The sequence below is a fragment of the Vicugna pacos genome, chromosome 9 (assembly GCF_048564905.1).
Source record: "Vicugna pacos chromosome 9, VicPac4, whole genome shotgun sequence".
Taxonomy (NCBI): Eukaryota; Metazoa; Chordata; class Mammalia; order Artiodactyla; family Camelidae; genus Vicugna; species Vicugna pacos.
In genome coordinates, this window is record NC_132995.1 from 3,762,037 (window position 1) to 3,788,718 (window position 26,682).

Sequence of the window (26,682 nt, forward strand, 5' to 3'; positions counted from 1 at the left end):
CTTCTCCAGATCGTCCTTTTAATTCACCAGAGGGCAGCCTGGTGGGCTGAAGGAGATCCAGTGTCTAGCTCTGTTCTTGTTTAGCTGTGTGATGTTGGAGAATCCATGTGCCTCTCTGGGCTTCTATCTCCTCATCTATAAGAGAAAATATCTGGAAGAGAAATTTGCTCATTTTGGCCCACATTTCACAATACCGTTGGCTCCCATTCGATTGGCTAATGGCAGTAACTCATCCCAGTCTGATACCCAAGGAAAGGAGGTCTAATTCTCCCACGGTGGGGGGAGGGGGTCGTGCAGTAACTATTCTGACAGTTATCTACCGCAGACACGGGGAGGCCAGGAAAAAGGAGCGATGAACAAGGAAAGAGAGTGAGTGAGTGGTCAAGGGAGCGGGTCCGAGGGAACAGAAAGGAAGTCTGACCAGTCGAATGCCCCCTGCGATTTCCCAATCGCTCCCAACTTCCTCTTCTTCAAAGTGGCCCGTTGGCGAGCGTGGGCAGGGCAGGCGGGAACTGAAAGGGGAGGAAGCACTATTTCAACAGAAGCCTTTCCTCTCTTTCATGCCTCTGCCTGCGATGGTCCGCGGTGAGCATGTGGCGTCGCCCGTCCCGGGGAGAGAAACATCCCAGCCTCCAGCCTCTCTCCTCCGCGTCCGCGACGCCCTCATGCCCGCAACGCCGCTCAGGAACGGCCTCTGTCGCCTCTGCGCCTACTTGGAGGAACTGGAGGCTGCGGAGCTGAAGAAGTTCAAGTTATACCTGGGGACTGCGGCAGGGATCGAGGAGGGCAGGATCCCCTGGGGGCGGATGGAGCCCGCGGGTCCCCTGGAGATGGCCCAGCTGCTCGCTGCACACTGCGGGGTCCGGCAGGCCTGGCTGCTGACCCTGAGCATCTTCGAGCGGATCAACCGGAAGGACCTGTGGGAGAGAGGACAGAGAGAGGACCTGGTGAGGGGTAAGGAGGTGATGGGACGGCCAAGGCGGCAGCCCCCCAGGTCCCTTCTGCTTCCTGATGATCGCTGAGCTCACAAGACCTGCCTCGAACTCACCCCCACCCCCACCCCCTCCCACCCCGGCCTTTGTTCATGCTGCTCTATCTGGGGCGCCCTCCCTCTGTTTTCTCTGCCAGGAAAATTCTTACTCGCCTATCAGAAACTTGAAGGCACTACCTTCTCCAGTTTTTTTTCCCAACTATTTTATTTTTATTATCTTTTTTGTTGTTTTATTTTGGGGGGAGGGTAATTAGGTTTATGTATGTATGTATTTATTTAATGGAGGTACTTGGAATTGAACCCAGGACCTCGTGTATGCTAAGCACACACTCTACCACTGAGCTGTACCCTCCCCACACCGTGAATTCTTTCCTCATTTTTTCCCTCCTCCTCCTGCTCTTCACCCTCAACTACCCTGGCTGGCTTGGAAACCCCACTTTTCATACTTAAGTACTTAATTAAGATTTTGGGGGGGAATTCATGAAAGAATAGAAGATGTTCAATAAATAGGTATTGAATTTAAAAACGTGCCAGATGCACAGGTATAAAAGATGTTTCAAAGAATGCAAGTTTGTGGTGTCAGTACTCCTAGCATGGCTGATTTTAAGTTACCACTGTGATGTCAGCTGGCTTGTAATTTGTAATTTCTCTTCCAGACCCTCCATCTGGTGGCCCGTCCTCACTGGGGAGCCAGTCAGCATGCTTTCTGGAAGTCTTCCCTGAAACGCCAAGAAAAGGTGAGCCAGAAGCCATGCATCCATGGCAATGCTTCAGGTTACAAGTATCAGGCTGAAAGGAAAGCAAGCGGAAAGGGCATTTATTTAATGTTTGCCTATAACAAGAAGTCTTGGGGTGAGTGGTTGCAGAATTCATGTGGCGGATTAACGACATCATTAAAGCCCCAACTTCCTATGTTTCAGTTTTCCTAAGACTTGTCACCTCATGGTTGCAAAATGGCAACCAAACTGTCTCATATAAAAGTGAATTCCAAGCAGGGAAAAAAAAAGGTAGAGGGCAGACAAAGGGCTTTCTTCCTCAAGACATTGTCATTGTATCCAGGAGTAAAACCCTCCCAGTAAATGTCCGTTAACTGTGTAACTCAGTGGCCAGGACTGGGGCACACATCCGTGACTGGTGGAGCAAGATCATAGTTCATCCCCTAGGGCTTTTGAAGGGACAGCTTCGCTGCACTCAAGGGATGAACACCCACCACTTGAATAGAATCAGGATTGTTGGCGAGGAAGAAACGGGTGTGAGCTGTTGGGTGGAGAGTCACCCTGTCAACAATAAAACACCAGTGATTCTCAACTCACACTCTTTCAAGGGCATCTTCAGTGCATTGGATCTAGAATCCAACCCCAGGGATCCTAATCTGCTCCCTTGCGTAGATTCATCATGTGGTCTTTGATGAGTCATTGACTCTGGACCTGGGTCTCAGTTTCCCCATTTGTAAAATGTACCATGTCTGCCTGCCTCCGTTTCTGGAAACATCAAAAGAAATAATGATTTGGGAAGCTGATTTAGCACAGTAGAAATAGGATGTGAGCCACATTTTTCATTTGTAATCTTCTAGTAAAAAAAAAGTAAAAAGAATCAACTGAAATCAATTTTAATAAAATATTTCATTTAACCCAATATGTCCAAAATATTAGCCTTTTACCATGTGATCAATATGGAACATTATTAATTAGATGTTTTACATTCTTTTTATTTTATTTTGCTTTGGTTTTGAAGTATAGTTGATTTATAATGTTGTGTTAGTTTCTGGAAAACAGCATAGTGATTCAGTTATACATATATATTCTTTTTCATATTTTTTATTATAGGTTATTACAAGATATTGAATAGAGTTCCCTGTGCTATCCAGTAGGAACATTTTGTTTATTTTATATTTCATTCTTTTTTTTGGTACTAAGTCTTCAAAGTCCAGTGTCTCTTACACTTACAGCACATCTTATTTCAAATTCTAAATTTTCACTGAAAGTACTTGATCCATATTTAGAGTTCACAAAAATGAGAGTTGAAAAGGTAGATTCACATCCTCAAGTTGTTTCCCAACTACTTGCAAGGTTTTCAATCACAGAAGCAAGTGTTAGTTTTTCAATTTACATATGCATTAAATAAAGTTAATGAAAATGAACATTGAAAATCCAGTCCCTAATTTGCACGAGGCACGTGTCAAGTGCTCAGTAGCCTGTGGGGCCAGTGGCTGCTGCACTGGGCAGCTCAAGTCTAAAGCGTCCAGCAGGCGGGAGGGATTAACAGCCTGGAGTCGGAGGACCAAGTTTGGGTTTTCATTTCTACCACCTACCAGCCAGGCAGTCTTGGACAAGTTATTCCTGCCTTTGGAGCCTCAATTTTCTCACTTATATGGAAGCAGAGCATCCATACCCACCCCCTACTTCACAGGTGTCCTTTTTCTAACGGGTTTTAGAGCAGTGGTAGTCAATTAGGGGAATGTTTTTCACCACAGGAGACTTGTGGAGCAAGGGACTGAGAGGAATGCAGATTGGGTGGGACTGTCGGGACAGGGCACTGGGAGAGTGGCCGCGGATGAGGCGAGGAAGGTAGGCAACAGCCGTGAATGCTCTGAAGAGCTTAGATTTTTGTCAGGAGGACAATGGGAGCATGAAAGGGCTTTGCCCAGGAGAGGAACAGGGTCACAGGTGGGTCTGAAACGTTCCCCTTTGGGGTTGGTGTAGGGGTTAGATTCAGGGGAATGAACTGGAGATGGGAGTCTACAGGAGGTGAGAAGAGGGCGAGGGATCAGCTAGGACACGGGGTCTTGTAGATGGAGGAGAAGGGAGGGGACAGAAAGATTCAAAGGAGACAAAGGCAGGGCTTGTAGACTGATGCTGGAGAGAAAGGAGTGCAGCTGATCGCCCGGGATTCCCTCTGTGATGCTGCCAGGGTGTGCGGCAGGAAGGCTGTGTGTGTGGGCGGAGGAGGACGGCCAGTGGTGGGTGAGGCACTTCTCTGGGTGCTCTGTTGACACTTTGAGCTGGATCATTCTTTGTGGTGGGGGACTGTCGTGTGCACTGGAAGACCTCTATCCACTAGATGGCAGTAGCCCCCCCACCAAGTTGTGACAACAAGGACTATCTCCAGACTTCACAAATGTCCCTGGGGAAGGGCGGGGCTGGGTGGGACTCAAGACTGTTTAGATTATTCAAGGCATTATGCCAAGTGGACTTTCCCAAAGAGAATTTAAGTAAAGGATTTGTAGAACGGACACGTTCTCCAGTGCTGATGTACATCTACGTTTTTTCCAAGGGGGTAGAGAAAACTTGGGAGCAACATGTATGCAAATCACGCAGCTGATCTCCTTAGAAATGCAGTTTCTGATTTAGGAGGTGGGGAGTAGGGCTCAAGATTTCGCATTTCCAACCAGCTCTGAGGTGGGCTCAGGATGGCATTTAAGTGTTCCTTAGCGATAGCTGAGGCTGGCGGTTCCTCTAGGCGAGCACTGCGTCTTCCATCAGCCTGAATGGTGAGGCCAGCGCGGCTGGTCCGTGGACCGCTCTTTGAGCAGGAAGGAGAGTACTGTGCATTACAGCAGTTCCCACGCTAATGCCTCCGCTTCCCACCAGAAGGGAAGACTTACAGAAAGATCGGTCCCCATCCCTGACGAGCCATATAACCCAGAGACAAGGTCTTGGAGCTTAGAAAAAAAAAGAGGCAGCTTTATTGCTTTGCCGGGCAAAGGGGACGCACAGCAGGCTGGTGCCTTCAAAACTGTGAGCCCACCTTGGGGATGGGGTGGGGCGGGTATACAGCCAGAGCTCAAACAGTAAAGCAGAACAATCAACAGAATCATTTTCTCATCAGAAGACTCAGAATGGCGTCATGATACCTCCAGGTGACCAATTCTGTAGAGGCCAGAGGTTAGATCTCTTTATCTCGTAAGCACTCATGGTGTGGTCTTCTTGGTAATTCCGGCTATTTTGTAAGGTTACAGTCCTGTGACCTTCTCCCTGGGTATTGACTCAGAGACCAAGCATGATTATAGCTTTTGATGACTGGAATAACGTAGAAACAGTAAGGTCAGTAGCTTTAGTTTTAACAGTGGGCCTGGAGCTGTGAGCAGCAGCCAGTCAGTCAGGTCAGTTGACTGTTTTAAGGGTGAGCATACGGACAAGTGATCTGCTAGCCTAAGTGCGGCCGTTTTGTTGCCGAGTCCAAACTCGGTCTGCTCGCCGCACGACAGGCCAACAAATCGGGAGACGAGGTGTTGTGGCAAGGAGTAGAGACTCTATTCGGAAAGGGGATGGCAGAATCATGTCTTGGAGACCCATCCTGCTCTAGTCAGGATACAGGCTCCTTTTCTACAAAAAACAAGGGAGGGGGTGCGGGTGGTTGTTTGCAAACTTCTTGCCGCAGGCACTCTTTGTTCTTACAGCCGTCAGTGTGGGTCAGGCCGTGGTGTCCCTGTAAACTTCCAACAGGACAAAGTTTATTCTCTATTGCAATTTTATTAATCCTCCTTCAAGACCTTTATGGGGAAGCCCCAAGTTTCTCAGGCTCCATCTAGAAAATTCTCCCAAGGCTATTGCAGGACGCTAGGCCACAGTTTGCTTTAACTCGTGAATTCATTAAAGGTTGCTGATGAGTCTTCCACGGTCCTCCATTCCTGTCCGTCAGATCCCCGGGAAACCTACAGGGACTATGTCCGCAGGAAATTCCGGCTGATGGAAGACCGCAATGCGCGCCTCGGCGAGTGCGTCAACCTCAGCCATCGGTACACGCGGCTCCTCCTGGTGAAGGAACACTCCAATCCCATGTGGACCCAGCAGAAGCTTCTGGACACAGGCCGGGGACATGCGAGAACCGCAGGCCACCAGGCCAGCCTCATCCAGATAGAGGCCCTCTTTGAACCAGACGAGGAGCGCCCGGAGCCGCCGCGCACCGTGGTCCTGCAGGGCGCGCCCGGGATGGGCAAATCCATGCTGGCCCACAAGGTGATGCTGGACTGGGCGGATGGGAAACTCTTCCAAGACAGGTTTGATTATCTCTTCTACATCAACTGCAGGGAGATGAATCAAGGTACCACAGAGAGGAGCGCACAAGACCTCATCGCCAGTTGCTGGCCTGAGCCCAGCGTGCCCCTCCAGGACCTTGTCCAGGCTCCTGAGCGCCTCCTCTTCATTATCGACGGCTTTGACGAGCTCAAGCCATCTTTCCACGACCCGCAGGGCCCCTGGTGCCTCTGCTGGGAGAAGGAACGGCCCACGGAGGTTCTCCTTAGCAGCCTGATTCGGAAGAAGCTGTTGCCCGAGCTGTCCTTGCTCATCACCACGCGGCCCACGGCTCTGGAGAAACTCCACCGCTTGCTCGAGCACCCCAGGCACGTGGAGATCCTGGGCTTCTCCGAGGCAGAAAGGAGGGAGTACTTCTACAAGTACTTCCACAGCGAGGAGCAGGCCGGCCAAGCCTTCAGTTTTGTGAGGGACAACGAGCCCCTCTTCACCCTGTGCTTCGTCCCCATGGTGTGCTGGGTGGTTTGCACCTGCCTCAAGCAGCAGCTGGAGGGTGGGGGGCTGTTACGCCAGACGTCCAGGACCACGACCGCCGTGTACATGCTCTACCTTCTGAGTTTGCTGCAACCCAAGCCGGGGACCCCAGCCCTGAAGTCCCCGCCCAACCATAGAGGGCTGTGCTCCCTGGCGGCGGACGGGCTCTGGAATCAGAAGATCCTGTTTGAGGAGCAGGACCTCCGGAAGCACGGCCTAGATGCGGCGGATGTCTCCTCCTTCCTCAACATGGACATCTTCCAGAAGGACATCAACTGTGAGAAGTTCTACGGCTTCATCCACCTGAGTTTCCAGGAATTCTTCGCCGCCATGTACTACGTCCTGGATGATGGGGAAGGGGGGCCCGGCCCAGAGCGCAGCGTCAGGCGGCTGCTGGCTGAATACGGGTTTTCAGAACGGAGTTTCCTGGCCCTCACCGTGCGCTTCCTGTTCGGACTCCTGAACGAGGAGACGAGGAGCTACCTGGAGAAGACTCTTTGCTGGAAGGTCTCACCTCACATCAAGGTGGAACTGTTGGAGTGGATCCAAAGCAAAGCTCGGAGCGAGGGTCCTACCCTGAAGCAGGGCTCCCTGGAATTCTTCAGCTGTCTGTACGAGCTCCAGGAGGAGGAATTTATCCAACAAGCCCTGAGCCACTTCCAAGTGGTCGTGGTCAGCAATGTCTCCACCAAGATGGAACACATGGTTTCCTCGTTCTGTGCGCAGAGCTGCAGGAGCGCCCAGGTGCTGCAGCTGTACGGGGCTGCCTACAACGCGGACGGGGAAGACGGGCTGAGATGGCCCCAGGCGCCTCCCGCGCAGCTGTGAGTACTTGCTGGGGCTCTCGGTCCAAGCTCGTGCTCCCCTTCTCGCCTGGGGGGACTTTGCCCCCACCGCAGGAGATACTGGGCAATATCTGGAGAAATATTTGGTGGTCACAGTTAGGCGAGATCGGAGGGATGCTCGCAGAGACGCTGTAAAAACATCCTAAGATGCACAGGACAGCCTCCACCATAAAGAATGCTCTGGGCCCCAATGTCAGAGGTGTCCAAGTGTTTTTCTTGCTCTTAAACCACACGCATCAGACGAAATTGGGGCCCGTGTCAAGGAGAATGTGTTCAATCAACAAATATTATCAAGGGCCTTATATCTGCGGATCAGGCACTTTTTTTTTTTTTTTTTAATTTTTGTGGGGCAGTTGAGTTTCTCCAAAGCTATGGGCCGGGTGATGATGAGCAAATTGAAAAAAAATTTTTTTAATTAAAAAATTTTTAATTTTAATTAATTTTTTAAAGTTAACATTAGGTTTATTTACTTATTCATTTTTTATTTTTTATGGAGGTACTAGGGATGGAATCCAGGACCTCGGTCATGCTAAGCACGCACTCTACCACTGAGCTATCCCCTCCCCACATCTACCTTGTGCACTTTTTTATAGACTGAAGACTGTGTGAATAAGCCAGCCAGTGCCCCTGCCAGAGCAAACATCGGGATGAGAGGGAAGATAGACAAAGAATAGTAAATAAATGGGCAAGCGGGGTGGGGGCATAGCTCAGTGGAAGAGGGTCCTGGATTCAGTCCCCAGTACCTCCATTAAATAAATAAATAAACAAACAAACCTAATTACCCCTCCGTCAAATAAACAAACTAAAAAAAAAAAGTTTGAGGACCACTAGTATGAGTATTAAAATAAATATCTTTCATTTATTACAAAGATGGCAAAATGCTTCATAAATTGTGATGTGACATACAAGGGCCAGACACCATCTTGGTAAAGCGACCGTCCTATCTTCCCTTCATGCAGGCCCGAGAGAAACGTCTTACCAGATGCTTACAGCGAACAGCTTGCTTCTGCCCTGAGCACCAATCCCAACCTCGTGGAGCTGGTTTTGTACAGCAATGCCCTGGGGGGCCGGGGGGTGAAGCTGCTCTGTCAAGGACTCAGACATCCCAACTGCAAACTTCAGAATCTGAGGTGAGTCTGGGCTGCTCTGCGCACGTCTGGTGGCCCTGCTGCTCCATCCCACGGGGCTCAGCCAGAAAGAACATAGGGTGGTGTGCTGGTTTGCTCAGGGTCCCACAACGCAGTTCCACAGATTGGGTGACTGCAACAACAGACTTTGATTTTCTCACAATTCTAGAGTCCAGAAGGCTGAGATCAAGGCCTGGGCAGGCCTGGTTTCTTCTGAGATCTCTCTCCTTAAGAAGCAATGGCCACCTTCTCCCTGTGTCCTCACATGTCCTCTGTGTGCGTCTGTCCAAATTTCCTCTCTTCAAGGACACCCATCACATTGCACTAGGGTCCACCCTAATAACTTCATTTTAACTTAATTCCCTTCTTGTAGTGATGGAGAAAAGAAATGGAGAAGAGTGAATGAGAGAGGTCTTGAGTTCCTCTCATAATGCAGCCTCTTTGAAAGCATTTCCTTGACTGCCAAGCACCAAAACATTTTACATTACTCTTGTTTCTTTTATTTTTAAAAATAAGATGTGATTCATATACCAGAAAACTCAGTGCTGTTCTGTTTTGTTTTAGTATATTCACAAGATTGTGCAGGGGGTGGGGCAGCCCTGTGGTAGAGTGCATGCTTAGCATGAATAAGGTCCTAGGTTCCATCCCCAGTACCTCCCTTAAAATAAAAACAAATAAAATTAACCTAATTATCTCCACCACCAAACAAAACAAAACAAAAAACAAACAAGATTGTGCAAACATCACCACGATCTAATTCCAGATCATTTTCATCACACACCAAAAAGGAGCAGCATGCCGATCTGCCTCCCCTCAGCCCCTGGAGACCCCTCATCTCCTTCCTTTTGCTTTAGAAAAAGGGGGAAAATAGGTACAGGCCAAAAAAAGGAGGGAGAGAAGGGACAAGGAGCAGACTGAACAGAACGACCACAGATGAGACCCCTTGGCTTTTTTCTTCTTTCAATCCCAGGTTGAAGCGGTGCCAAGTTTCCAGCTCTGCCTGCCAGGACCTCACCGCCGCGCTGACAGCCAACAAACACTTAGTAAGGATGGACCTGAGCGGCAACGATCTTGGGCTGCCGGGCATGAAGCTGCTTTGTGAGGGGCTCCGGCATCCCAAGTGCAGGCTACAGATGTTGCAGTGAGTCTCCAGCCCCCGGGAACAGGTCTTCCGGGGCCACCTTGTTCTCCCCTGGGGCTTGAAGATCTCCCTAAATGCTGATCCCCAAACTTCTGCCTCGAATTAGGGCTGCCCTTAGACCCAAGACCTTAGACCCCTGCCCTGGACTCTCTGCCCTTTGGAGAACCTCTTTCTCACCTCTTCTGACTCTGAGTATTTCCCTGCCTACCCAGAAGCCACACCCTGCTTGTTGCACCGTGCAAACCATGTTTTTTTTTCCTTAAATTTGTATTTATTTATTTATTTAAAAATTTTAAATATTTTAGAGGGGCAGCAATTAAGTTTATTTATTGTTTTTTGGGGGGTATGGGAAGTACTGGGGATTGAACCCAGGACCTCCTGCATGCTAAGCATGTGCTCTACCACTGAGCCATACCCTCTCCCCTCAAACCACATTTCTGAACATCACTTTTTTCCTTCTGTTTTCAGTGGAGGTACTGGGGTTGAACCCGGGACCTCGTGCATGCCGAGCATGCACTCCACCACTGAGCTGTTACCCTCCCGCCTCACCACGGTAGTTTTAACAACCAGTAGCTCCCACTGACGGAGCGCTCACCACGTGTGGGGCTGGTTGCACAGCCGCTCCCTTTAGTAAGTTATGTAATCCGCACAGCAACCCTAGGAGGTAGGCACTATTACTGCCTTAGTTTGACAGTCAGTGACCCTGAGACATGGCCACGTGGTGCTCATAACATGAAACTGAGACCAGATGAAAATTCACTTGCGGTCACAGGCTTGGCGGTGTGGTGGGGTGGAGGTGGGGGTGGATGTGAACGCAGGTTGCTGAGATCTAGAGACCCCATGAGAACCATGGTGCTGTCTTGCCTCAGGGGCAGCCCCTACATTGGGTCATCATGGCTCACCCGTTTGTCTGATTAGAGAAGATTCTCCTTGCTGGGAATGACAAAGTCCTGTTCATCTCTGTGGCTTTAGTGTTACGTGTGGGTTCATGTTGGGTGATTAAGCAGGCCAGGGCGGCGCCATCAGGACACAGAGTAGCCAGATGACACCCTCTTCCCTCTTCTACGCCTCTTTCCTCCCAAGGTTGAGGAAGTGTCAGCTGGACGCGGGGGCTTGCCAGGAGATGGCCTCCGTGCTCAGCACCAGTCGACATCTGGCGGAGCTGGATCTCACAGGAAATGCGCTGGAGGGTTCGGGCCTGAGGCTCTTGGGTCGAGGCTTGAGGCACCCAGACTGCAGGCTGCGAATCTTGTGGTGAGTTCTACCCTGCCTTTGTGAGTCTGACTACTCTGATACCTCATGGAAATGGAATCGTCAAGTCAGTGTCTTTTTGTGACTGGTTTATTTCACGTAGCATGATGTTTTCAAGGTTCATCCATGTTATAGCATATGTTAGAAGTTCCTTCTTAAGACTGAATAATATTCCATTATATATGTTTATACATTCATAAATCAAATGTATATAATACATTTTGTTCACCCATTCATTCATCCGTTAATGGACACTTGGGTTGCTTCCACCTTTTGGCTCTTTTGAATACTGCTGTGAACGTTAGCATACAAATATTTCTTTAAGCCCCTGCTTTCAGTTCTTTTGGATATATAACCAGAAGTGGAGTTGATGGATCATATGGTTTTGTTCTGTTTTTTTTTTGAGTAAAGATAGATTTATTCAGAGAGATACATTGAAAGGTAAGAGAAAGGCCATGAGGTGTGGGGGTTGGGTGCTCAGATTAAAAGTAGGTACACACTCTATACACAGAGTGTGGGCCATCTCCGAAGAGGGAGAGAGAGGGGTGGCCGATCATATGGTTATTTTTAGCTTTTTTGAGGAACCACCATATTGTTTTCCAGGGTGGTCGAACTATTTCACATTTCCAAAATTCTGCATTTTTTATTTACATATCGTTTCCCTTGGTGGCCGAACCATTTTACGTTTACAGTTACAGCCCCATTAGTGCACAAAGTTTCCAGCTTCTCCACATCTTCCCCAGCCCTTGTTATTTTCTGGGTTTTGGGTGGTCGCCATCCCAGTGGGGACGAGGTGAGATGTCACTGTGCTTTTGATTTGCCTTTTCCTGGTGACTGGTGATGCTGAGCACCTTTTTCTGTGATTTCTGGCCATGTGTATGTCTTCTTTGGAGAAATGTCTATTCAAGCCTTTGACCATTTTTAAAACAAGTTGTTTAATTTGGGGGCAGGGAGGATAAAACTAGCGTTGTGCAGGAAGCACTCCATAACGTATGTTGAACTGGATTTCCTGCAGGTTGAAGATTTGCCACCTCACTGCGGCTGCTTGTGAAGACCTGGCTTCCACCCTCAGTGTGAACCAGAGCCTAATGGAGCTGGACCTAAGCCTGAATGACCTGGGGGACCCCGGGGTGCTGCTGCTGTGTGAAGGTCTCAGGCATCCCCAGTGCAAACTCCAGACTCTCCGGTGAGTCCTGCTTTGCTCCCCATCCTAGGGTCCAAATTCACAATCCCTGCCCTCCTGTCTGGGCTCAGTGGGACCATCTCGCTCCCTTCTTAAGCTCTAGCTATGTTAGCCTCCTTTCAAAGGTTTTCCTGCCACAGGGCCTTTACACAAGCAGTTCTTTCTTCCTGGAATGCACTTCTCCTCTGATTTCAACTTTTTTTTCTTTACCCTGATAACACCTGTTTCATCTCTTAGAACTGAAAACAAATGTCTTATTCCTCAGGGACACCTCCCCTAACCTCTAGATGAGGTCTGGGTTCCTAGTTTTAGGATACTATTTGACCTTGTACTTCTCAGCATCACTTATCAAAATTTGTAATTTGTGTATCTCTGTGTGTGTGTGTGTGTGTGTGTGTGTGTGTGTGCAGTATTTCAAAATTGCAGGAGCTGTTGCAACTCTGTATTCCAATGACTGCTATAAGAAAGACCTGGCTCAGAAGTGCTTAGAAATACATATTTTTTCTTTTTCTTTTTAAAAAATTTTAATCTTAAAAATTTTTTTGTTATTTTTCTATGCATATATTTTAAAATGAGGGAACAGAGGACTAAACAAATGCACAGATGAAAAAAACAAATGAACAAAAAGAAAATGCAGCCAGGCTGTCAATGGTCAATTTTCAGAAAATTCTTTTTCTTTCTTTGTAGTCCCAAAGGAGAGTCAGAAAATCTTTTTTTTTTTTGGTCCTACGGTAGCATCATCAATTACCTGATGTCATTTGCTCTGAAAGATTTTTTTTTTTCCTTCTGAGACATTGAGCCATAGGGTGGCTTCTATTGTGTTTCTTGCGTTTAGAGCATTAGGATAAATCTATGTCCCATTTCTTCAGACCTTCCTCTCTATTGCACCTTTAAACATTTCCTTTTCACACTGCGGTACATGTAATTAGAACGCTCAGAATTCTCTGCTGGTGCCACAGTATCGCTATGGACCCACACACGCCTTTGTTTTATTTTTGTCTGCTTCCTTGCCCTCCCCTGATCTCATCTGTAGGCACTCATGTCTTTATTTTACATAAATGTTGCATCTCATCAACGTCTCTTTTTGTTCCCAACATATCTTTATTCTTCGAAGATCTGTTCAGGTTGGTATAAGCGTGTCTAATTTATTCCTTGAGACCAGTCTGTGTTCCATCCTTTGCATGTATCAAATGTCGATCCGCCCAAACCCCACCGCTAGAACCGTGTACAATGTTGTGATGTACCTTCTTGTACATGTGTCTTTTTGAATCCTCGTACCGATTCCACCTGGGGGTACATGCTGGATCACACTGAATTTGCATACTTGATATCTCAGAATAATTCCACATTGTCCTCTAGAAAGAAGCAGCAGTTTAAGAGAGCTCCTATTTCCCCATATTTTTATGATGATTCAACTTCCCATTTTTAGCACTTCGATGGGTGTAAGATGTTTTTAAGTGGTATTTTTTTTCTCATAATGAGTGACGTGGGGCATCAGTTCACATTCTTCTCAGGTTTTGTAGTTTCCCCATCCTGTAGACTGCCTAGTCATGTAGTTTATTTATTTCTTTAGCATGTGTTCTATGTCTTGTTGATTTGCAGATGTTCCCTTAAGTATTTTAGGTATTAATCCTTTGTCGACTGCATACTTTGGAAATGCCTTCTCAGAAGGTCATCAATCTGTCAACTTGTCCATAGATTCTTTCAACAAGTAGAAATCTCTATGTTTTGAGGTCAACTCCAGACATATTTCTATGATATATTTATTTATTTATTTATAATTGAAATGTGCTTGATTTACAACATTGTGTTATTTTCTGGTGTACAGCAAAGTGATTCAGTTGTATATATGTATATTCTTTTTACATTCAGTTATATATATATATATATCCTTTTTCAGATTCTTTTCCATTGTAGTTTATTATAAGATATTGACTATAGTTCCCTGTGTGCTATACAGTAGGACGTGGTTGTTTATCTATTTTATACATAGTGTGTATCTATGGTATGTATTTTTGTGACGTTTCTAAGAAATCCTCTCCCAGTGCAAAAATATGCCCAATTTCTTTTTATGTTTATATGGGTAGTTAAGTGGAATCCAACTTATTTTTCTTCAATTTTTGCAACACCATTTAATAAAGTATCTTTTCCTTGCTCGCTTGTAATGCTGACTCTATTGTAAACCATTCTCCCATGTGGTGTTTGACTTTCTCCTTTCCACTGGTCTCTGTTCCTATTCCAATTGTAATCGTTACAATTTGTAATATGCCCTGCTGTTAGGAAACTCCTTTTGCTTTTTTTTTTTGCAAATTTTCTTAGTTATTCATGGACATTTAGCCTTCCAGGCAAATTTGAGAAAGCACTGGTCCAGCTACCCCAACGTGGCTCGCATTGGCTGAGCCTGTGTCCTTTCCCCTGGGTCAGCAGAATCAGGCCAGCCACTTGCAAATAATCATATTTACATAGATCCTGCATGTCACCCGAGGAAACTAACACACACGGAGAAAGGGGGAGTTTGGGTTTTCATGGCACAGGTAGCTGTCTCAGGACACGCAGGAATCACTGGAAACTAGGCGGGCAATGCTATACGATACAGTTGCACTTCTGACTCCCGAAGCTGCAGATGTGTGCGGAAGGGGTGGGTCAGCTCTGATCGCTGCTTGGTATCTTTCCAGGCTGGGCATTTGCCGGCTCAGCTCCGCAGCCTGCGAGGGTCTCTCCGCTGTGCTCCAGGTCAACCAGCATCTCCGGGAGCTGGACCTGAGTTTTAATGACCTGGGAGACCTCGGCATGTGGTTGCTGTGTGAGGGGCTACGACACCCCACCTGCAGGCTCCAGAAACTGTGGTGAGTGGCCGGGAGTCAGGACCGCTGGTCTTGGTGGCCCCTGGGGTGGGAGCGTTTTTCTGTCTTTGTGCTTTTGCCGTTGAACGGTTACCCCCTCCATCACTTTGGAAGATGCAATATGCCCAGAAGTAGAAAGAAAAACTATTGCCAACAAGTGGTGGACAAATTCATCCTCTGTGGGAATACAGACGTAAAATGCCAAAATTTCCCTTCCAGTCATTGCCTTTAAACACCTTCTGTAGAACTCCCCTTTCCTTTGACATTTACCTGGGCAGATTTGTAGCCTTTCCATAACCTTTATAAAATAAAAAATTCAGTCTGGCCCAGTGTAAATTCCAGGCGAATGTTAATGAACACTCCTCTGTTCTTCCAAAACCAGCCTGGCCCCCAGCCGACAAGGCTTAGAATGAGATGAAGCATATCTATTTTTTAAAAATTTTATATTGAATGTAGTTGATTTACAGTGTTAGTTTCAAGTGTACAGCAATGTAATTCAGTTATATGTATACATACATATACATACATATTTTTTTCTTTTCAGATTCTTTTTTATTATATGTTATTACAAGAAATTAAATATAGCTCCCTGTGCACTCTTTGTTGTTGATCTATTTTATGTATATAGAAATGTGTGTCTGTTAATCCCCAACCCCTAATTTATCCCTCCTGATAGTAACCATGGTTTGTTTTCTAGGTCCTTGAGTCTGTTTTTGGAGGCATACTTGTTTTTATTTTAATTGTCTTCCATTTGTGAGCCTCTTGCTTATCTGGGGCATTGGGTAACTGGGGACTAGGTGGGGGCTTAGGGACAGCATCTCCCCCTTAACTGGTGTGGCTAGAGTCCCTCTGGGATATTAGTACCATCCCCTCAGTCTGGCAGACATCCGAATGCTCCCTCTCTTGGGGGTGGGGAGTTGCATGTGAGTTCTGTTGGGGGTGCCTTCACTGCCCAGTCTTCTGATGTGGAATCTGGGTCAACCTCCTTGCACAACCCCCTCCCCTGCTCTCACCATATGTCCTACTCCTGACCCTTCTGTACCTGTGATGGGAGTGATTATAGGTCACCAAACTGGTTTTTTCTCTTCCTTTGCAAGTCCTGAACTATTGTCTTGTAACTCGTTTTGGAAGCTCAAATCTATGGCCTCACAGCCTCAGCCAAACTAAGATGAAAGTATTTCCATTTAACATCCCAGCCATGACAGGACTTATTTCAAAAGGTTGCTGGGGGGCATAAATGATAAAGCAGACGTAAAGCTGTTAATAAGACTCTCACTATACAGTAGGTCTTCAATAAATGCTACCTATTTTTATTTTTGGTGTAACAGCAGAGAAAACAGGAAGGAAACACAATTGGAGACAGAATAGGAATCGAAGGGAACCAGATGGCGTAGTGTTCAGGCAGGTGGCAGCCCAAGTCATACTGACGTCTGGAAAAAGGAAAAAAAAAAAAAAAAAAGCATTGATTGACTTATGTAACTGAAACGGTTAGGTTTCAGGTATGGCTCGATCTAGGCATATAGATACTTGATCTCCATTATCTTCTATACTTATTGCTGTATTGGCTCCATTATCAGTTAAGGTTAGCTCCAGGAAAAGTATGATTCTGATTCACTGGTTTTGGGTGGCTGGGCATATGGAAACTAACCACATTAGGCCTGGAGCCTATATCCACTGATAGAGACAGTGTTAACATAGGTAGACTGAGACTGGGGTTTCAATGAGACATTGGGATAGAATTGCAGAAGGCAAAATGGAGACTTGGCTGCAGAATTAAGAGATGTCCATTATAGATGGATTATTAATTGAAGAACATCCTTAAAATGCCTTTTTTAAATGCTTCCCATCACTACATCGCCCTTAACCTAGACTGGTTCAGTTCTTCTCCACTGTTTCTGAAATTGATCCTTAAAAATAATAATAGTAATAATAAATGCATCCTTACAAAACACCATCCTGATTCCCTGTGAAAACGACACTTTCCAACAGTGGTTCCTGATGTTGCTCCAACCGCTTCTTATCGTCCACAGGCTGGACAGCTGCGGCCTCACAGCCAAAGCATGTGAGGAGATCTCTTCCACCCTAGGGGTCAACCAGACCCTCACGGAGCTTTATCTGACCAACAACGCCCTGGGCAACACAGGTGTCAGGCTGCTATGCAAGAGGCTGAGTCATCCTGGCTGCAAGCTCCGAGTCCTCTGGTGAGAGATGGGCCCTGCTTCTGGAGGAGGCCGGACACTGGGCTTGGAGTCGGGAATAAAGGTCAATAATTGAGACCCAGCTTGGAGAAACAAATAATCTAGAAAGCTTGAGTATTTATTTCCTAATCTGTCAAATGAGGCCCTTGTAGATTAGTGAGAATCTCTAATTACTCTGCTTGGTCTCAAATTCTAATTCCATCACTTACCAACTTTGTGATGTATTTTTGTAAATTATTCAACCTTTTTGCACCTCAGTACCCCTGTCTGTAAAATGAGGAAAATATAGTTGCTTTTTTGTAAGATGATTACTGCAGGGGGGCGGGAGTAGCTTGGGGGTGGAGTGCGTGGTTGGCAAGCACGAGGCCCTGGGTTCAATTCCCAGCACCTCCATTAAAAAATGATAAGTAAACCTAATTGTCTCCCCTCCCAACCCCAAGAAAAGGAAAAAGGTTACAAATTAAATGAGTTAAACACAGGTCAGGGACTTAAAATGGTGTGTAGCTTAGCGTAAGCCTATTTCCCAATATGACTCGGTGTCAAATGAAGGCCTAGCTAATGGAGTTATGTATTTAAAAATTTTCTTGGAGGGGGCAGGTAATTTGGTTTATTTATTTAATGAAGGTACTGGGGATTGAACCCAGGACCTCGTGCAGGCTAGGCACTGAGCTACACAGTCCCTCAAGAATTACATATTTTAATGGGCAGGCAGAATGCATGATACACTTGATAGGTGGGTTGAGTGCCGCAACAGAGGCCTGAAGCATTCCCCTCTGTGTCCTCAGGTTATTTGGAATAGACCTGAATAAAGTGACCCACAGAAGTCTGGCAGCACTTCGAGTAATGAAACCTTACTTGGACATTGGCTGCTGAATGGTTCCATCGGCTGCTTCCCTTGCAGTCAGGACGGAGGAGGATCATCCCGGGACTCGCTAACCAACAATCCAGCTCTTCAAGAGAAAATCCGCTGCAGGATAACCCTTGCTGCTTGAGGGTCTACGGAGCTTGGAGGTTTAGGTCTGGGAATGTTGGTGCCCTGGAGAGAATTCAGGGCAGGGCCAGATTCTAGAGCAGCTCACAACTGAGGGCCATTTTCGTGTCCCCACTGGGGAACATGGCAGTGTCAGAGGATGTTGGTGTGGGGGAGCTACTTGTGTCTAGTGGGAAGAGGATAAATGTCTTAAAATGCCTAAGACAGCCCCCAACGACAAAGCGTTTAGCTTACATGCCAGCTGTGCAGGAGCTGAGTAACCTTATTCTCAATTATTGGGACAGTTTGGAAGGCCGGTGCAACTTTGAACAATTGCCACACCAACCCCCCTTGCAACCTTGTTTTTGCACCTTAACTCTGGTCGCCCTGGCCGGAGCCAGGACGGTGGTTGAAACCTGCAGGCTGACCCACACCATTTCACTGAAGGCGTGAACCAGGAAACTTCAGGCTATGTCAATGACTGGTGGAAAACTTCAGGACAGCATGAGCCTACCGGGCTGAAGCTATCTGGAAGAGCCAGCGTTATGAAGCAGTATTTTAAGATTTTGCGATATTGTAACCTAAAGATGTTGGTTGGTTAAGCCCAGTCCCTGAGGACCTCATTCCCGTGGCCATCAATATCCTGGCTATGCACACAACCACTATGAACCCAATAAATATTAGGTACAGAGCCCTTGGCTTCCCAAGCCTCAGAGCCCGAGCCCACCCCACCTTGAACAGCTTCTGCAACAGCTTTCCACAAACCCCTAATTGGGCCAGGCTCTTTAAGGCTGACCCCCACTTCAACCCTTAGTCTGCATCGGGGTTAATGAAATCTGTGGGTATGAATGCAGAGCATGCCCCTTAAAGGTAGATTTTCTGGTTTCACAGTATAATATATTAACTAGCAACAACATAGTTCCCAGGGCTTGAATTTGCTGGTCACTTAATGGCCCGGGAGCTGGAATAGCGTGGGGAGGGGCCACCGGGCAGTTTGTAAAGAGATAGGACACCCACAAGTGATGTTCAAATTCCTCCATTATATACAAACAGCCAACTTCTATAAATGGAGTTTCTGTAAATGGAGTGTAGAAATTGTGAATCACTATTTCAAGTCTATACCCACAACCTCCTTGCCATTCCCAAAGAACAGACATGGACCAGGAGCGACCGAACATTCAGTTTATTAAAAGGGGTCAATTGGGGCTGGAGGAAAAATGGCCAATACTGATGCAAGGCTGCAGCATACCCCAAATCCAGTTGTAAGCAAAGTCCTCCTGGAACAGGAAACGACTTACGCCAAGAATCTGGAAAACTGCAAATGCTGAGTTAGGCAATGGCCCCATAAAGATAGGCGTCTCAGGGCCTTATTTTCCTAAACCCAAACCCATGCATTTAGCTAATAGTGGTAAGGGGCCCCAATATCGGAGGGAAACAAGATTTTCTTGTCCTGCCTAGAGAAAAAGCCAAGTGTTCAGGAGGCACAGAGCCCTGCCCACTGCCCCGCCCCTCTACAAGAACCCCTCTACTCGCATAGACTGACCCACTGGAGTAGGTCATTTACTGGAAATATGAACCCACACATGGGGCATGCTATTGTAACCACGCCGAGCTCAGTATACGCTGGTGCTCAGATAAATGGACAGACTTAAGGATCGAAGTTAAACACCACACAGTATATTCGACTGGGAAAATCTAGGGGGTGGTAATTATGTATTGTCACATTTAGCTAAAACCAAGTATAAGGACAAACCCTGCAATTTGAAGAAAAACCTGTTCAGGACAGAGATGACACTCTCCCCTTGACTTTCAAACTAAGGGGTGTTGTCAGTATACAAAGCCACTGGATTCAGAAAAGTAGCAACAGGATATTAAGGAATTGGCTTTTGCCATCATGGATTGTGGGGACCAATCTGAAGCAGGGCTGGCTGGAGGCAGGAAACGTCGCAGCCCAGATCCAGGATCTGCAGGTTAGAACAGCAGTCTAGAGAGAATGGTTAGTTCTTTCCTCAAAAATCCCACTTCCAAACAAGTTCCTAGGACGCTTTCCCCAAACAGTGATACTCGAAATGGAAGCACTTTCCAGTCCAAAATTAACGGCAAGCACTCCCATTTTGAGTACCCCGGTCTGAGTTGTTGGAACTTGTTCCTGAACGTTCATCCTGGTGATGCAACCTGGCTCCTGCAGCCTGAATCTAGATCGCTGTTTACCTATGCCTGAAAGCAAGCAGTACATATTTAGTAACAAGATACCGCATGTTCAATTCGCAGCACACTATTGCTGTGGGAGTGAGCTTCACACGGGCGGGATGACAAACCATTCCTGAAATGCCTAAGTTTACAACCCTACCAGCCGTTCTCCAGGTGGGGCCCTCCACGCTGACTAAGCGTCAGATTGTATTGCGACACCACACCGACCTCCCCATGAGTGTGAGGCCCCCAGGAGAGCCCCTTTCTAGGAAAGCCTGGACTGGGCACAGCCGCCAGGAATTCAAGAGGACTAGCAAGGGCCACCATCCTACCAGACAGGAGCTACTTTCTCAATCGGTAACACTCAAAACATGGCGGCACTCCCCTTTGGAGAACAGAAAGTGCCCCCACAGTTTGAGTGCCACAGGCTGAGACGTTCCATGAGGACCCCACGCCATCACCCACGGGAGGACTTCCCGGCAGGGAGGCACAGGACGAACTCACCTTAATCCTAAAACCCGGAAGACGCAGTTAAAAGAGACCAGACATCAAGCTGGTTTTCATTCGGTCTACAACACAGGAGTTCTCAGATCATACCTAATGAGACTTTCAGCGACTTTGAGTTTAGCACAGGCAGAGTTCAACTATACTTCTGGACTGTGGGGTGTCCTCACACTAAACAGGTAAAAACACCAAACTTACAGGATCTGACTTTAGAGGGGAGAATATAGTTTAAGTGGTAGAGCACATGCTTCGTATTCATGAGGTCCTGGGCTCAATCCCCAGTACCTCCTCTAGGCCCCCACACACAAAAAAAGTTATGATTAAAAGATGTGACTTGAAATGGTCCACAATAGACGTAGGAAGACCGAGGCTTCCCTGCTTTAGATATCCAAGGAAAACCCCCCACCCCCACCCATAAAGCTCCCTTATCCAAGAACCCAAGCGGGAGAGCAGAGCAGACCACGTGGCAGATAGGGGCAAATTCATGGAAACACACAAGAGGAAAAAGTTCAGGGTGCCAAGCCTCCCAGTGGCATACCAGAACCCAGTAGAGAAGGTTAGTCATCAAAGGGCAAAAGCTAAAAGGATATAAAAAGTGCAGCCAATACTTACAAGGCGAAAGGGGAGTCAGCCAGGAACACTGCTCCTCTCTGCAGGTAAAGGCCTCCGGCAGCTGCTGGGCCCTATTATATAAGCCAAAGACCCATTCATTCCAGAATCCACTCCCCTCCACTGGTCTCCGCCCAGACCCACCCTGCCCCCTTCTGGATCAGACCCACCCTCAAAATTTTTTTTTTCAACTATCCGACTCCTTCATTATTTATACCATCAGAGCAAAGTAATTGTAAACAAACTGGGGAAAATGCAGAGAAGTACCCAGAAGATAGTAATTCCCGCTCCCGGAGGCTCAGTTATTCATTCAACAACTATTCACATGTAATATCTATTTGTGGTATTTACTGAGCAGATAAGACACAGAAGGCACTTTGCGAGTTTATGGGGGTGAGTGGGGTGAATAGGCCTTGGGTGTTAGACTCTAGAATGGTGGTTTTCAACTGAGGGTGGTTCTTTTTTTTCCTTCCCAGGGGTTATTTGGCAATGTCTGGAGACTTTGGTGTGGTCACAGCTGGGGTGGGGGAGTGGAATCCTGTTCAGTGCAGACAGCCCCTCACAATGAAGAATTGTCCTGGCCCCAAACGTGAATCATACCAAAGCCGAGAAGCTATGATCGAGAAGCAGGGTGATGATGGGCAGGAAAAAAACCCCACAAACACATATAATTGCTGTTCACATTATTTGATCTCAACCTCTGCATATTTATATAAGCATTTCTGTTGGGAACACTTCTGTGCTCTTTAAATCCAATAGTCTATTAAAAAGTATTTAAAATATGTTTCAACCACCATGAATATTAGAATAATATTTCTCAAACAGTTGTCAATAGCTTTTAAAAATGTGCACAGTTTTATTTAATGTATACATATTTTTGAGTTCTGCGGGCTTATTTAAAAGTCTCCCTATGACAAATCTTGGACAAGGAGTAACTGAAGCCCACAGGACATGCTAAAGCAGGAGGGTGTATCTCGGAGTAGAGTGTGTACTTAGCGCGCACGAGGTCCTGGGTTCAGTCCCCAGTACTTCCACTAAAAAAAATAAATAAATAAACCTAGTTACCTCCTCCTCCCATTAAAAAAACATAGAACATGCTAAGGATGGTTGGATGAATTTCATTAAATATAAAGTAGTTGGAAAATAAATGTGTTTGGTGTATTTGTCATGTTTTCTTTTTTGTTCTTTAAGTTAATGTGTTTTAATGGTGGAATGGCAATGCAGAGTGTGCTTTTACTGTAATTTCATTAACCCCCTACTGTCAGACATTTTGAATTTTTACAAATTTAGGATAATTTATGAACAGCGCAACAAGGAAGCTTTTTGAGAATAGCTTTGCTAAGCATGAAGATATTTATTTCCGACGTCTTCTGCGAATGCGTGTTAAGCCCTCCAATATTCTCTGCGTTTGGAAGAACTGAGATGATGTGATTTGCCCAAGAAAACAGGGCCAGACAAAGTGGAATGGAACCCTGGTTTAGAAGTCCAGGCTCCACATTCTTACTTCGATCCTGGTCAAGGTTGCTGGCGGGCAGTGTTTATGACCTGGCACCTGCTGAGCTTGTCCAGACTCAGATCTAACCTGTCCACTCCTCTCGCATCACCCCTGGACCCCCAATATGCTAATATGTCCCCAGGCCCAGCAAGGTTCTTCCCATTACTTTCCTGTGTTTGCTATTTTCTCAGCCACAGACAGCTTTCTTTCCCTGCCCTTTTCACCCATGCAGCACATTGGATGCTGGACTGATCCCTACATATCTTTCCTCTAACACTAAAGTCATCTCCCCTGAACCTCCAGATTAAGTCCTCTAAAGCATTCTCCACTCACTCCCCACCTTTTTTAAAAACATAGAAGTACTGGGGATTAAACCCAGGACCTTGTGCATGTTAAGCATGGACTCTACCACTGAGCTATGCCTTCCCCCTCTCTCTGTCTCCTTTGGATGGCACATTTCACCTGCTTAGCATTTTTGTTGGTCTAATAACTTGCTTCCCAGTTCAATTATTTGTCATAATTTTTTTTTCTTTTGGGTTTAGCTCCCTGGGGAGACAATGGCTTGTCTTAATCACATATGTTCCCCACCCCCAAACCAGCACACAGTAAAGACGCAACGAGGGGGAGGGAAACTATTAATGCAACTGAATTTAAGGAACATTAAACAAAGACTTACATTCAAAGATGATTTTAAGTAATTTTAATGTAAAAGATCCTTTTTGATATTTTTCCAGTGATGCCTGACATCTGTGGTGAGACAGTCGAAGATGTCCTGCCCTCATCCTTTTGTTCCTCTAAGCTGACATATTTGCTTGGTCTAGCCTTTGTTACTTCGGTAATTTAACATGCTAGTTAAAATCTCAAGATAATGTCTTTATTAGCTGGGTATTTTTTTTCTGATTTTTTCACAGCATTCTGATGTGTGATTGATTTATTAACTACTAATTCACATTGCCTCTAATATCTTTCTTAAGAAGCTGCTTTTTTTCTCCCCTTTATTTGGATACAGAAATTCCAAGACTTAAAATCTGATAGCTTGCGGGGCTGGGTGGGGGTTGGGACTAGAAGAAAGGGGTTTGCTTAATCAGAAAGTCTTCCTGCAGCACTGAAAGGCCCTCATTTGCAAATCAGCAGACCTTGTTGTCATTACAATCACCCTGGACTCTCCACCCTCCCCACCCAGTTCTTAGCATTATCTGGCTGGTCTTCTCCATACCAATAAGAATAGGTGTTTTTTCTTTCTTTCTCTCTCTCTCTTTTTTTTTTAATCCTCCACAGTTTTTGAAATCCTTTTATGTACTGAATTCTACCTTCAACATTTAACTACAGCCTGGGGCAGGGTGGGGGGATGGGTGATAATTATTTTCATTAAAAGGATTCTTACCTTTTAATCTGAATGTACTGCTTTGTGATGAGGTTACGGAGGAAAAGTGGGGGAAGGAAAGACAGTCTCCAGCATAGGTGGAACCTTCTCAGGGGCACCCGGGTGTCCCAGGTGCCTAGTTTGCTTACCTGTGTGCCCAACACCTCCACGATTTAATACTGTGATGTAAGCAACATGGATAGACCTAGAGATGGTCCTACTGATTGAAGTAAGTCAGGCAGAGAAAGACAAATATCGTATGATATCACTTACAGGAGGAATCTAAAAAAAAAAAATACAAACTCTATTTACAACCAAAATCAGACTCATACACAAAGGGACAAACGATGCTTATCAAAGGGGAAAGGCTGGGGAGGGATATATTCAATATCTTGCAATAACCTATAATGAAAAAGAATATGAAAAGGAATATACGTATGTATATGTATGACTGCAGCATTATGCTGTACACCGGAAATTGACACAACATTGGAAGCTGACTATACTTCAATTGAAAAAAAGAAATGTAGCCTGAAAATTGAAAGTTATTTGGGGCAAAATGCCTGGGAGAGAGCACTTCAGACAGCTTTGAGGAACTTCTCTGAAGAGGCAGGGGGAAGGTCAGTATTATATATGATTTTAGTGAAGGAGGTATGTGCAGTCAAGCACACATTTAGACAGAGCATGGCTGCTAGTCACGAGGAGCAGATGTCACCTTTAATGATTTTAGTGCCTTTCTAGGTATGAGGAGATGCAAGAATTTGGGCTCATAAAATCTTCTCCTGAAAATATCTTAACTTTCTGAAGGCCCGTTCTGCCAGTTTTCCCAGAGCACAGGGCGCCACATTCCTGACCTCCACTCTGAACACCTTTCAGGGAGTGTTGAAGGTCAGTGACTGCAGTGGTTCCTGATTTAATTTTTGTAGAGGCAGACGGCAAGTGCCAATTTTTAGTTGGCATATAGTAGTGTGTCTCTCTCCCTCACCTCTTTCCCCTTTGGTAACCATAAATTTATTTTCTACGTCTGTGAGTCCGTTTCAGTTTTGTAAATAAGCTCACTTGTATAGTTTTTTTGGATTCACATATAAGTGACATCATACGATCAGCCCCGCTTTCTCTCCATCTGTTTCTCTTGCTTGACGACAAGAATGTAGCTTTTCTTCTGAATAGGGATGACACCATTCATCAGGGAATTTACCTCCCTCTTCTAAAAAAGAAATGGCAGGTCAGAGAGTTTTCCTGTATTTGCAGTGTTTCAGGCGCCTTTCACGCAAAATAGTCAATACACCAGAGCAGCATAATTTGGGGTGGCATTTCCCAAACTCTATCAGGGTCAAGACTGTCTCAGTAGGGGGCAGACTTGACTGCACCTGCAATTGTAATGAGAAATGGGAATTTGCCACCAAGCGTAGATCACTTCACAGGGGTGAGTGGATGGAAAACCACTATAAAGGTGGGAGGGCTCTTACTCAATGAGTCCAACAGGATTCAGGTTTAAGGCAGGTCAAGGACTCAGACATTAAGTGGAGGCACGGGTACTTGATGGTCAGATGTCAGAGGTGATCAGATATGAAGGGTGGGGGAAATAATTTAGCAGGATTCTTTGCTAAGACTGGGCTGGGCAGTACTCAATTCAGCAGCACATATACTAAAAATTGGAATGATACAGAGACAATTAGCATGGCCACCGCACAAGGATGACATGCAAATTGGTGAAGAAGTAGAAAAAAAAAGTCTGGGTCCAGGACCAAAGTGAAGGTCATTATTCTCAAAACTACAAATGCAACCTGTAGGACAAACGGAAAGACTGAAGTGGGGTGGGTCAGAGCTGGGGAAATTGATGCAAAAGCAAAAGGCAACGGGGGCGGGTGGCAGGGGGGAATCTGAAAGGGAAACGGGGACTTGGAGGCAAGAACTCCTCCCTCCACAGGAACTGGGGGAAACAGGCAGACCCCCATTCAGTGCAAAGAATGAGATTTGCTGAGCTGTTTTAGAGAGTGTTTTGAATCTCAATAAACACAAAGAGTAGGCGTACATCTGTTAATAATGGCGGAGTTAATTCTATTTACTCGGAAAGCCTTAGAAATGGGGCTGGGGAGAGGGACAGGCTCCCATTCTTTGGGTTTCTAAGAAATTACCAAGCCAGAACATTTTTAAAAAATAAACTTTTAATTTTAATTTTTGCATAAACTTTTAATTTAAAACTTTCAACTTTAAAAAAATTGAAGTATAGTCAGTTAACAATGTTGTGTCAATTTCTGGTGTACAGCGTAATGTTTCAGTCATACATATATATATTCCTTTTCATATTCTCTTTCATTATAGGTTACTACAAGGTATTGAAGATAGTTCCCTGTGCTATACAGTGAGACCTCGTTGTTCATCTATTTTATATATAGTAGTTAATACCTGCAAATCTCAAATTCCCAATTTATCCCTTCCCATCCTCCTTCCCCACTGGT

The 26,682-nt window shown here is 45.9% G+C and overlaps 1 protein-coding gene and 1 non-coding gene across 2 annotated transcripts; both read left to right on the plus strand.

The window, feature by feature from the left end:
* The first annotated feature begins 552 nt into the window (after positions 1–552).
* Positions 553–18,751, plus strand: NLRP12 (NLR family pyrin domain containing 12). Its single transcript, XM_015242761.3, has 10 exons — positions 553–954; positions 1,648–1,728; positions 5,633–7,325; positions 8,306–8,476; positions 9,444–9,614; positions 10,698–10,868; positions 11,881–12,051; positions 14,724–14,894; positions 16,922–17,092; positions 17,875–18,751. The coding sequence occupies exons 1-10, from the start codon at positions 561–563 to the stop codon at positions 17,960–17,962; spliced, it is 3,282 nt and encodes a 1,093-aa protein (XP_015098247.3). The 5' UTR covers positions 553–560; the 3' UTR covers positions 17,963–18,751.
* A 7,093-nt stretch (positions 18,752–25,844) lies between these two features.
* LOC116282299 (U6 spliceosomal RNA) lies at positions 25,845–25,952 on the plus strand. Its single transcript, XR_004191794.1, has one exon. It is a non-coding gene; the product is annotated as a U6 spliceosomal RNA (small nuclear RNA).
* Positions 25,953–26,682: the final 730 nt, after the last annotated feature.